This window comes from Molothrus ater, chromosome 11, assembly GCF_012460135.2.
Source record: "Molothrus ater isolate BHLD 08-10-18 breed brown headed cowbird chromosome 11, BPBGC_Mater_1.1, whole genome shotgun sequence".
Lineage (NCBI taxonomy): Eukaryota > Metazoa > Chordata > Aves > Passeriformes > Icteridae > Molothrus > Molothrus ater.
The window spans coordinates 6,628,013-6,641,281 of NC_050488.2; the positions used below are offsets into that span (position 1 = coordinate 6,628,013).

The window sequence follows — 13,269 nt, forward strand, 5'->3', positions numbered from 1 at the left end:
TCAAAAGCAGCTCTTTAAAGAGGTTATATAATAAGTGGTTTGTACCACAAGGCTGGCTAGTTTTAGCCCAGCTACTTAGATCATAGTTGGATTTTATTTCCTGGTTAGCTGGCAGGACCCCTGTCCAGTGACGAGCCTGTGGGCAGAGGATGCTCCTGGCTATTGCATTTCCCAGCCAGGAGAGTCAGAACCACAGTGCTCTGCTGTTTCTGCCTATTCAGTAAAGCTCTGCTGTTCTATCTGTCCAACTCCAGCTCCCAGACAGGAAGGAAAGTGGGCAGTGCTTGAAGATTCTTACTTTTTCAGAGATCACGGTTATGTTTAACATGCTCCATACTCACAGCAGCCAAAAAGCCATTTGCAGCAGCACTGGGCTCCCCAGGGGCCAATCTCAGCACAAAGAACCCTTGCTGAAAGTTTAGTGAGGTCATATGTCTGGCAAATGTAATGGCAACAAATTAAACTACTTTTTTAAGAACTTGGCTTCCACCATGCCTTGGAAATCCAAAACAAAATCCTTAACTCTTCATGGGCTCCTCCTGCACAGAGCTCACCAGGTGAGGTTTGCAAGGCAGGATTTGTCCTCAAGCAGAGCAGAGGCCATGTCAGCCCAAGGACAAGCCACAGGCTGCTCCTCACTTGGCTGCTCCACTGCTCCCCGAGTTCACAGCTTCACAAATGGGACACTACATTAAAAAAAGATCATGAGTGTAAAAGTGGGTTTAACTCACTCTGGAGGCTACTCTCCCCTCAGCACTCAAAACCTGGGGTGCTGAGTGGATAAAGCATGGAGTCTCAGAACAAGACAGGCAACAGGATTTGGGCTCCTCATTTTTTTTAAACTGTTGTTCAATCTAATCCCAAGGATTAAAATGTCAGTCTTGTAGTTTCCAAGCCTTGCCTGCCTCTCAAGCAATAGCCAGCCTTCAGAAGTGCTGGTACATTTTAAGTCCTCTTCCAGGTAGGAGGGTTGTAAGGGGGAAAATGAAGTTGCTGAGATTTAGGACAAAGAAGGTAGATAATACTGTCAGAATCTTTTCAGATTACCTTTCTTGCCTCCTAAATCATATGGAGGTTTTAAGATTCCCTCTCCTTCTGACTCCCCACTCCCATCCACCCAGGGTTATTACTACAACAACATGGAACAAGAAGGTAAGAAAAGCAATTTTCCCAGTCTGCTGCTTTTGACTGGGATAGAGGTATTTTTTTACCCAGTAGCTCCTATAGGGCTGTTTCAGATTAGTGCTGGTAACAGAGCTGATAATTCAGGGATGCTCTAGTTGCTGCTGAGCAGTGCTTACAAAGAGCCAAGGCCTTTTCTGCTTCTCACCCCACCCCAAGAGATGAGGCTGAGGGACAGAGTTGGGAGGGGACAACCAGGACAGCTGAGCCCAGCTGAGCCAAGGGATGTTCCAACCATGTGGCATCATGCTCAGCATGTAAAGCTGGGGAAAGAGGGAGAAAGGGAGGGCATTCACATTTGTCCTCCCAAGTCATCATTACATGTGATGGAGCCCTGCTGTCCTGGGGATGGCTGAACACCTGCCTGCCCATTGGAAGTGGTGAATGAATTCCACATTTTGCTTTACCTGATCAACTGTCTTTATCTCAACCCACGAGTTTTCTTTGGTCTTCTGAGCCTCTTCCTCATCCCACTTGGGGTGAGTGAGGGGCTGGGTGGGGATTAGCTGCCAGCTGGGGTTAAAACACAGCACCCTACATCCCACTTGTCCTCAGCACTTGAGCATTTAACCTCTTTTAGAAGCACAATTACATCTTTCAAATGTTTCTGATTCACTCAGAACATCTGAAAAGGAAAATCATCTGTATCAAAAGTGCCCAAATGTGGACACCTCTGGGCACATGTGAAATGTGTCAATTGCACTGCCATCCTCTCTAAAATACTATACACAGTTGCTTCTGTGTCTCTAAGACATTAGAAACTACACATTAAAAGGATGCAAAGGCTATTTTTAAAGTAAATCATAGAACACTCTGAGTTGGAAGGAACCCACAAGGATTATTGAATCCAACTATTAAGTGAATGGCCCATACAGGGATCAAGCCCACAACTCTGGCATTATTAGCACCACACTCTAACTGAGCTTAAAAACTGATATAGGAATGTTTCAATTTTCCCTTCCACACCCCAAAGGCCAGTCCACAACACCGAGGATCAAGTTGAAAGTTTAGGCTCTTGCAACTGATTTTTGTCATTGTTTCAGTGGCAGCAGATCAGGGCAGGAACAGCTGTTTTTCTAGCAGCAAATTGGCCACAGCATCTTTGAGTCCCCTCCTCCCCACCCATCTGCATCACCACACAAGCTCATTTCAATGAAAATGATGTCAGGCTCTCAGCAAAAAGCCACTGAAAGCTTAGAGCAAGAGCACAGAATACCACCACTGAATTGATTCCATTAAGGGAAAGTAATGATTTATCAGACTCAGAGCCTGGAAACAGAAAACAAAGTCTGTGGCAGAGCAGAGAGAAACTCATCATCAACCAAGCATGGAAATGAGAAAGCTCTCAGCCTCCCACAAATGAAGGAGTGAAATACTGTGATCATGCCAGCAAGGGGTTCCTTAGACATGTACAAAGGACCAGGAGGGAAGGAGGGCAGGAAAACACAACCAGCTCCCCCCATGTGGGATGAGGAGCATTAACACCACCAAGGAACTGTCCCAGCTAACACAGCCTGCAACAAAAACAGGTGCAACACCAGAAACCATTCTAAAGCCAAAACCACACAGCCTGGCCTTAAAACCAGCTAACCTCCATGTGAAGTAAGGATGCCAGCCTGTCCTCAGGCAAGCATCCAGAGTGCCACAACACACGTGGAGATAGAGGCCCTGGAAGCTGTGCAGGGCTGGCAGGTGCTGGTGGCACGAGGTACCACCAAGGGCAGGGACTGAGGCAGCCTCCCTGTCTGCAGAGCTCAGACAGTGGTGAGCAAGGCAACCCTGGGCTGCTCAAGTTTCTCCAGGAATGTGGGTCAGAGTTTATTGCAGGAAAGGAGACCACCAGTATGTGTTAGCAGAAGAGGTGTTGCAGACAGGATCTCCCAGAAGTCCAAATTCTTGTGCAGCTACATACTGAACAGCTGCTCAAGGCCCAAAAAAGTCAGGAGGAGCAATGAGGGGAGGAAGGTGCCAGTGATGAGCTACTCAATTGTGAAAACATCTGCAAAATGACCACAAATTAAAGGCAGTCCAGTATGAGAAGAGCGGAGTTCCATGATGGAGAAAACATTCCACTGTTTAGTTCCCTTCCTGTCCCTTTGCCCTGTCTTTAACTTAAGAAGCAAAGATGAAGCAAAATCTCCTTGGAAATCACCCTGCATCTGACACGCTGGGGCCTCTGTTCCAGCCTCAGTCATTTTTCCTCTGTTGCACATGGGAGCAGGTTGAATGTGTCAGATTTAATCACCTCTGCACAAATATCATCCAGGGTCTCAGCTGCTGTGTCAGATTTGCTGTGTGAGACTTGGCTGAGACAAACCCTTCCAGGTGCCAGTTGCACAGGACCTCACCTGCTTGATATGGTTCTAGACCAGAGATGAAAGCTCAATATGGTCCTAGAGCAGAGGTGAAAGCAGATAGCACTGCCCCAAATGTCCTGAGAGCACTTTGCTTCTCACCTTCAGGCAGCACATGCCTCAGCAACTGGCCTAGTACAGCCTGGGCCAGGCATCTGGCAACTCCAAAGTGCTTACACACTTGAACTTAGTAGGACCAGAGACAGGAGAGATGTGACCTTCCTGGTTAGTACTCAGTCCACATGCTGGCTGCTGGACTTCTGGAAAGCACAAGAGATCACAATTGTTACCCACATTACGAATAAAATATTGCTTTTATTTTAGTGAAGTAACAAAGCTATTTACAGATACAGTAACTATACATTCCAATTGAAAAATAGATTGTGCTCAAAATTGTTAAAGCAAGTCACACACAGTCTGTTAGGAACACAAACAACCTCAAACCTCCCAATTCCTTCAGCTCCTGTCTGATCTCAGGAAATCAGTTTGTTTTGTTCTGAATGATTTTCTGCTGAGTCTCAAGACATTCCTTCAGCTTGTCTTCAGTGAGTGTCAGCCTCTGCTCCAGGATGGAAACTGTCTGCAAAACAAAGTAAAAGCTGCTGTTGAGCTACTGACAGAGACACACTGCACACTGTACTCTCAATAAAATGTGCCCAGTAAAACACTAAATTCACAGGAATATTTTGAGGCTGGAACTCCAGTGTCAGTATTCCAGGAGGGCAGAGCCCTTCATGACTTCAGAGAGGAGCAAGGGCAGACAGTGGGCACAAAGCCCTCCTGCAGACAACACCAAGCACCCATTTCAGCACTGGCTCTGCATTTCCTTTCCTGGACAGGTTCATGAGGCACCAGACACACTTCTGCTAACGAGACACAAGTTTTAAACAATTTTACTCAGTTATGGCTCTGATTTTATCTCTTTGCTTCCAACCATTTCCTCCCTTCCCTCAACACCACGGGTCTGCTGTAATTAAAACACTCAAAACTTGCTGGACAAGCACCACGACAGGCAAGAAAACCTTCCCAGCCCGAGACAATGCAGCAGGAGATGGAGGGGAAAACTCCCCTCCAAAAGTGGCAATATCTTCCTCAACATAATGCCTACATTTCTTTGTGTAATCCACTTACCCTACAAAGGATTGCTCTCTTTCTCCTGGAGCTGAAGTCATCATGTACAGGATGCACAGGAAGAACATTTTAACCACGTGGCAATAAAAGCTTCTGCTGAAAACCTTTTATTGATCACTCCAAGATAATCAAGGGCCCCAGCTATGCACAACCACTTTCAGCTTCCAGAGACACCAGAATGGCTGATAATGGGCGGTGATGATTTAATGCTTTAATATCCATAAACTTATCAGCAGCGATCGATAGCCTCACATTTTGGGCATTTTTACTGCATAAATAACATCCTCTGCTAAAAACAAAGGATGCTCAGAACCTTGGACTTTAATAAAGTAATTCAAATAAACTTGGACAACCGCTGTTTGTATAGCAGTTATACATAGAAAGCCTTTTAATAGCACATTTCGTAAGCACATCTCTAAGTGCCTGACAAAAGCAAGCAGGTCTCATTATCCCCATTTTACAGCTGGGGAAACGAAAGCACAAAGAGAGGAAATAGCTTGGCTAAGGCCACTTGAGACTAAGAAAAGTCTGCTGTAAAATGATTTGGGGAATGAGACAAGTTGTGGGGGAGAAGAGAAAACAGACATAGTAAAAACAACTGCAGGCATAAGGCAAAGCCATCTTGCAAGACTGCATCAAGGAAGTCAGGAAGGGCTTGAGGTTGTCCAGTGCATCATAATGCACCCTTTTCTCCTCCCTAAACACAGTTCAAAGCTTATTTCTAATATATTTCTTAATTCTGACCTGTGACAAGGCAGAAGAGCTCTGCTGCAGCTGTAGAAAGCTTCACCTGAAAGAATAAACCCTGCATTGTCAAATATTCCATAGGCAACAGCACCAGCTGCATTTAAGTTTTTCCCTCCTCTACTTCCATCCCTTAGAGGCACAGGAACTGAAGTACACAGAGAACCAGAAGAAACATTGTGGAGCCAGCAGGTAACATCCCAGGTGCCCCAGAGCCAGCAGGAGCCCTCCCATCTATTCAAAGGAGAGAGGACTTAATCTTTTCCATATCCAGCCATGCCATTGCCTAGTGACTGTCTTGGAGACCAGGACAAAGCTACCAAGGGCAGAACACAGCAGGCCAAATGTCTATCAAGGGTTTACAGCAAAGATCTTATCCTTTAAGCAACCAGACAGAGAATGAAAACCAGTAGGGATCCTGGCTTTTCCATCTAAAAAAATGAACTAGTAACTCAACACTCCAATAAAAAGAGAGAGAATGAAACACTGCATCAAATTTCCTTGAGAAAGATAACCGGCTGAATTAAAGGCCCAGTCACACTGCCCTGCCAGAAGCAATGCCCAGATCACTCGTGGTTCCTCTGTTCCATGATTTACTGCCACCATGATCCTGTCAATAGGAGTTAAGAGCTGTTACACACAGCACCATGAGACACAAGTAAAGCAGCCTTCACAGAGTGTTGAATTTGTGAGAAAGCTGTAAGGAAAATGTTTATTGGAATGGAAATTGCACGTAAGTATAAGCAGAAACTTGCAGTAAGTATTTTTTGGAAACTAAAAGTGGAAAAGCAGCAGTCAGAAATTAAATTCAGGAAGACCAAAGTAGGAATCAATGACTCTAGTCCATTTAGACTTGAATATATGATGAATATAAATAGACAGGGCATCTGATATCCTAGGAAGGTAAGGGAAAGCACAAATACTACCCAGTTGCTCTAAGTGCTATATTGCAACTTGCACAGAAAAGCTCTTTTATTAGCACCTGAAAGTTTTACAATATTTCCATGCTGCTATTTATAAAGCAAGTCATTCTCAGGAGGCAAATGAAACTGCACCCATTCAACTCCTGCATGCTTTTGCTATGGCTTCTCAAAGATGACAAACCAGCAGTTAAGCCAAGGAGGAGACCACTGTTAGCCAGATCCAGTGAGGATTCACCAGAGCCCAGTCTGCACTCTGAGGCAGGATCTGGGATCTGGGCTTCCTGGTGTGTCAGGAATTCAGTACATGTCTCCATTACGCACCAGGGAGTAAATGCTGGATAATTTATTGAAGTCCTGGCTCAAATTGGCAGAGGGACAACAGCTTAGGCTTAAACAAGAAAAAAAGACCAAGCTATTTATTTTTTAAGGAGTATTTTTGACATTGCAGTAATGTACTGAGCATTACTATGGGCACTAGAACAGAATACAGGAATTTTTCACAGAAAACTTAAATCACTTCTACCAACACTTCTGGCAACATTGGTTTTTTTGGTTTGTTTTTTTTTTTTTTTTTTTTCAATGTTGAGTCTGTGAAGGTAAATGAAGACCAATCTTCTCTTTGGAAACATTAATGAGAAAATATGGAGAAATAAAAAGTTGCCTCCAATTTACTTTAAAATTCTGGGGAATATTCACTCCCATCCTCCCCCAGGACACCTGAACTGAGGTCCCCAGTAGTCATGCTTGCTTACCTGATGACAAGCCCCTTATGCCATTACTCCATGTTATTTTTACAACCCAAATAACAGTGATTTGGGATGCTGTTCCAAGATGCTCTCATGGTATCTTTTCCTTAGCCCCTCTTAAACGTGTTTGATAAAGCAGCAGAGACAGTTCAAAAGCCACTGGTCTTAGGGCTTCTGAAGCTTCTGCAGCAGCCCTGGAGGGGCTTTTGAGGAGGACAGATAAGGGGAACCAGGTGCTAACTGAATGCCAAAAGAAACCAGTTCCAGCAGCATCGAAGGAAACCTGAACAGGAGTCCAGAGCCAGGGAGCAGAGGTCAGCAGCAAGGCTCTGGAGCAGCAGTGGAGCCCCTGGTAGGAGAGATCCAGCCAGCCAGATGGGCTAAAGCAGGACAGCCTGGAGCTGGGGGCAAGGCAGGCAAAGAATAACTAATGGAGTAACTGATGCTCAGCTCAGCCTGCTCAGGGACACTCTGCAAGGCCAAAGGTGCAGCACAGGGCCTTTCCAGTCTGCAGCCACAGTGGCTCTGAGTTAGCCATGGAATAGCACAGGGACAGAACTGCCTGACTGAGCACCAATAATCACGGAATCCCCCCAAAAAAGTATGGACACAGCAGTTCCTCAGAAAAGTAACAACAGCTTGGCTGAACCTACAAGGGATACGATCCTGCACAGTGACTGCACCACAGATGTGTTCTTGGCTCTGTGCAAGAAAAATAGGATACTTGCACTTCTATTCCTGTTTCTTCATAGCAGAAAATCCCTCTCACCATTGATCTCAAAGGAAGCAGAAGTAGTTTTCTAGCTTTACTTAAAAAGATCCTCAAAAGTTTGCTCCACTGTTTTTTCTAAGCATATGCTAAAACATTTTGCAGAGCGCTAACATATCAAACAGCTCAAAGAAAAAACATTATTTCCTCCTCTTCAGATTTTTCTTCCCTATCTGACATGTTAATTTATGAAGACAGCATTTTCTTTTCAATTTATAAAAAAAATCACCCACAATAAGCACACAACAAATGCAGAAGTTTTTAAGTTTCTGCACCCACACTTTCTCCACTCCACTGTGTGGGTACAAGGCAGAACTTAGGGATTGATGGTTTTTAAAAGGTCCATTGAAACCTACAGATTGCCCATAGATTTACAGAATAGGATTTGTCACATTTGACCTAGAGTTGCAGGTCAGAGAGCTCTGCCCTCTGTAACAAGCACGGCCAGTGCAGGTGTGCTCTCAAAGATGCCACGCTGCAACTTCAAGTGATTTTCCCTAAAATTAGCAATTTCAGAGCCCACTTTACTCCCAAACATGAAGTACATGAGAACTGCATCATAAAAATGCTGCCTTAGCATCCAAGGGGCAGCCAGGTAAATTAAGCTTGGGAGCCCTTTCTCTAAACTATTGCAATGAGTGAAACAAACTACATGGGAAGGGTTTGCACTGGGGTAGCCCTACCTACCTTTTACAGGAGAAAAAAAACCCTTAACTCCCACCACTAATCACAGTTTACAACTCCAAACTGCAGCTGCAAGATGGAAAGGCTCATGAGAGAACTTATGCAGAGAGTTCAAGCATGAACTTGTCTGGCAAGAACAGATCCTCCTCCTCCTCCTATCCCATGCTGGGTTTTGCCCCAACCTGCAGCCAGTGCCCCTCACCTCAGCAGCTGCACTTGGACCCCCAGAGCAGATCCCTGCTCTTACCAAGCACACCTACAGAGAGCTGGGCTGCTCTCCTCAGTGCCAGTTGGAATTTAACAGCTTTGAGATGGCACCCAAGTCAGCTACACTTCTGCACCTCTGAAGCATTCTCAGAAGAGCTGGCAGTTCAGATTGAGTGAGGAGAGAAGTCTCATCTCACAGTAGGAGAAGGCATGAAGCTTTCACAGAATTAACACTTTATCTAGCAAACAAATGCCTGCAAGGACCAGCCTGACTCCAGTGGTCAAAGCCTTAACCTCAGAGTGGTTTTTGGTTTAAAATAAAATGTGGGGTATTTCTAACAGAAATGATAACTCCTCATGTGCTCAGATTAAAACAAGAGGTGCTACCCCAAACATTTAAAATCAGGTCTGTAGCCCCTGACCATCTCAATGGCTCTGAAGGCAAACTCTAACATGAATTCTCATAAAACCTATTTGCATAGGATATTTCACACCAGGTTGAGTTAGTGAGTGAAGACTCAGCACTATCCCATTCTCTAATTCAACACCATGAATTTTCCTGGGTTTACTTTCTAACTTGCTTCAAATTCTACAAACTTATTATTATTCCTACAACACAGTTAGCTCCAATGTGGCTGAACAGGAACATCTTGGTCAGTGCTGCTGCACAGATTTGAGTCAGGAAGCTCCACAGAGCCCTCAATGCAGGTTTTGCGCATCCATCCGAGGTTCACTGTGGGGTCACATGGATTAGGAATACATGACAATGCCTGAAGAAGGACAAATGCCAGCACTAGCCTGGCCTCATCAGGATCTGCTCAAGTTGTATTGCTAAACAACCTCCTTGTCTGCTCTCTAGTGCAGGGCATGAGTTCATAGTCCCACCCCTCTCTTCATCCACCATTCAGACATCCATTACTGAGGACACTTGAAAAGTAAAGAATTTTCTCTGTTTAGCAGCCTGAAGCACTGCAAGAAGGAAATGGTTACTGAGAAAACTCAAAGCCAGTGCTCAGCTACCCTCCCCTTGGAATTAAAATGAGAGTGGTGAGGTCCTGGCCCAGATTGCCCAGGGAAGCTGTGGCTGCCCCATCCCTGGCAGTGCTCAAGGCCAGGCTGGATGGGGCTGGGAGCAACCTGACCTGGCAGCAGGGCTGGAACTAGATGATCTTAAGGTCCCTTCCAAACAAACCATTCTATCATTCTCAGCTGCCACCTCTCCTTCCACCTCCCAGCACACCTCACTTTCTGCAGAATTACCAGAATTACAGTTTACCAACCCTTTCACTAAATTATAGCAGCAACTTTGGGGTAATGCACAAATCTCCTCCAGGGGTACTCAGCACAGCAACAAGTGATCACTTGCAGTGCTCACTGTGCTTTTTACAGTAGGAAAACCACACAAGCATACACAAAAATTCCAGTACCATCCAGTATTTGCCAGAGCAAGCAGCATGATCAGTACCAGTATCACAGTGACCAAAGGGACCCTGGGGTACAGAAAAGGTTGTACTTTGTATTAAATCAATCCTAGCTACAAAAATGAGCCACAGGCTCTGCCAGTTTCATCCACACAGGGTGGAGACACAAGGCACACAAGCCCTTTGCAACTGAGTCTGCATTTACAGCCCTCTGAGTAGAAATGTTTCATCACACGTTGCTGTTGCTTTAGTCTTGACAGCTGATCAGCCAAAGCTAAACTGATGGCACTTGCATCAGATCCTGCACGTTTCTGCAAGGGAATGGCTGATGGCTTCAGTGCAGCTTCCTTGCTGCAGAGCTCTCACCTCTGGGGCTGGGCCAGCACAGCCAAAGGAGTCAGGAGACTCTCAGTTTCACAAAAAACCACAGCTAGTCAGAATGAGCTGCAAGAAAATGTCCAAACATGCACCATGACAGCAACTGCACAGTACAGAGGTTAGAACTCCAAGTGACCAGAGGTCTTCCCCAACCACAAAGACTTCAAAGCCTTCTCATATCCGTCCCCAGCCTCTGAGAGGATGCAAATCACTCACCTAAATGAACTCAGCTGCTGGTATCCAATAGCTGAATAACAACTTGTATTAATCTTCAAAGTCTGCTTGTGAAAACAAATTGTGGGAGGTGTTTAATATTCCTTCCCATTGAGGGAAAATGGAAGGTGAAGGTCCTGTGAACATCCAGGGAGAGGATGAGCACTTCTGAAGAGCCAGCCTTCAGAGGGTGCCCTGCTAAGACAGCAACATCCCTCAGAGTGCATTTAATTTAAGCAGTCTTAGAAAGGAGAAAAATGTATCTGCATCAAGATTTTATAAAAAGCGTATTTTGGAAGTAAATTTCAGGGGGAAAAAATACGTTGCTCTGCTGAATGACACAGAGGACTGGCAATAACCAGAGTACTTAATTTGTTTTGAGTGAGAGATCAAAGCTACTGAATCTCTAAGAGATGGGTCTGATTCACAAGAAATAGCCTCTATGTCTTTTAAATTCAGATTTAAAAACCAAGCTCATCTGACACTCCACAGATTTTCAGATGAGAACTTTTTTATTAGTGTTTCACATTTCAAACTATTTCTCTTGGAATAAAAATTACTTGCAGTTTTTCTCCTGTATATTGGGTCCATTGGTATTCAGGTCTTGAGAGCAACACAGAAACCAAGATATTTGTGCACAGCAAAGGTAGAAGCACTTGGGACATGATCCCCCCACCACTGCCAAATATTTCTTCTTGACTTGAAACTACTGAAGCCATAAAGCATATATTTTACTAAACCAGTTGCTTAATTTACATTCAGTGCCTCTCAAAAGAGAGACCACATTCATCCCTCACCAACACAGGCTTGAGACCACATCTCAAAAAAGGAGTAAAAATTTGATTTTACTCACTTTCATTACCAAGCACTGGACACACAAACATTTCCAGTTTTAATTAAAAAGCAACTTACTTCTGTCCAAGTCTTTTTTATGCTAAAAATAATTTAGAGAAATTCTTTCTCCGCCTGCAATCTTTTCTGGAGTGAAATAATCCTTTAATCTCACATGAGCTAGATTGTCCTTCAATTCAGGCTTTGGATTATTTTACAGATTTATCAAGTCTTCTCCATTTCACCGTGTTGTTTTCTCCCAGCTTCAAGGCAAGATTAGTTTGGGGAAGCATATAAAGCCATTTCCTGTGGGTGGATTATCGCAGCTATTTATGAATTTTTATGCTAACCTGGTTCTGAACTCTTCCTTTGGAGAAGACATCTTCCTTCCCACATAAAACCAGCAGTTTTTGCCTCAGTGCCTGCTGCCCACAGATGAACAGAGTGAACACAGCAGCTGGAGGTGTTTGGAGTGAGGACAAGAGTACATTAAACTGTTTGAAGATGATCACAGCAAATGCAGCCAAGACAGTTACTCACAGATGATCTTTTCAGAAGGGCAGCTCAGCTGTAAATGCACCTGAACCAAGCTAATCTTTGATATCTGCTACATTTTTGTTTCAGCCAAAATACACCTTTCTGTGCCAGGTTATCCAAGAGAGAAAAATCACCTTGTTTTCCCCTTAAACTTAAATATTCACCCCAACTCTTCAGAGATACTGAGATCCAGTCCTCAATATAAACAAATAAATTGATGAACAGTTTGCATTTTCATCTTGGGCACATCTCTGAAATGGCAGTAGAGGATTTTTAAACACTGAGACACTGACAAGAGAATAAGCTGCAGGAAAGGGAGGAGCAAAGCATCAGTATCATACATTTATTATTCTCATCCTCCTCATTCTTTTGCCAGATGTGAATTGCCTGCTCTCCTACAGAGGGGAACCAGGGCATCAAAAGTAATCCAAAACTACTGGGAACAACTGGCTTATGTCCAGGTCTCAACTTCACTCTTGAAGGCAGCAGAATTATTAAGCATATGCTACTCTCCTGAAAGAGCCATGTAAGGCCAAACACAAACTGCTGTTAGGAAAAAATATGAAGACCCTGTCAGGTCACATTAGCCCAGTTCCTTACAAATAAAATGAAAGAGATCCTGACAGAGCTTTGGGGAGGGGGAGGAAAAAAAGGTTTAATTGAATTAAAGACCAGTTGAAAAAGTTGCCAAAACTTTAAAGAATCCTATCAACAGCATAAGAATGAAGCTTAGCAAAGCCTCTATTCACTCTCATGGTTACTGGCAGCTGTGATACACAACAGCCACTGGATTCTTCTGATCCATCTCTCTCTGATAAGAACTGAAGTGCCCAGCTGAAGGAGCAAGTCTGCTTCAGTGTATCCTCCTGTGCAGGGCACACCACCTCCACAGCCTCAGTGATTGGTGACTGGCTGGAAGAGACCTCTGAATTGAACAAAAACAATCTCACTCAATCAAAGCACATGACATTTCATCTGGAAATCTACTGCCAGCAGAGGAAAGGTACTAATAATTGGTGATGCAGCTTCAAGTGTGCAGCTCAGAACAAAGCTGTGTGCTGGCAAGGGATGACAGCCCACAGCTGATGTCTTACTATCACCTCTTTCAGCAGAAATTGGAAGTACTGTCTCTCTTCTCACTTCTACATG

The 13,269-nt window shown here is 44.3% G+C and overlaps 1 protein-coding gene across 4 annotated transcripts in view; it reads right to left on the reverse strand.

Annotated features, from left to right (window-relative positions):
• Positions 1–3,831: 3,831 nt before the first annotated feature.
• The window catches only part of POC1A (POC1 centriolar protein A), a 53,906-nt gene continuing 44,468 nt past the window's right edge, over positions 3,832–13,269 (reverse strand). For all 4 annotated transcript variants that reach the window (XM_036391213.1, XM_054516081.1, XM_036391211.1 and 1 more), the window contains exon 11: positions 3,832–4,116. In XM_036391213.1, coding sequence (XP_036247106.1) covers positions 4,018–4,116 — 99 coding nt within the window. In that variant the 3' untranslated portion in view covers positions 3,832–4,017. The remainder of the gene's footprint in view (positions 4,117–13,269) is intronic.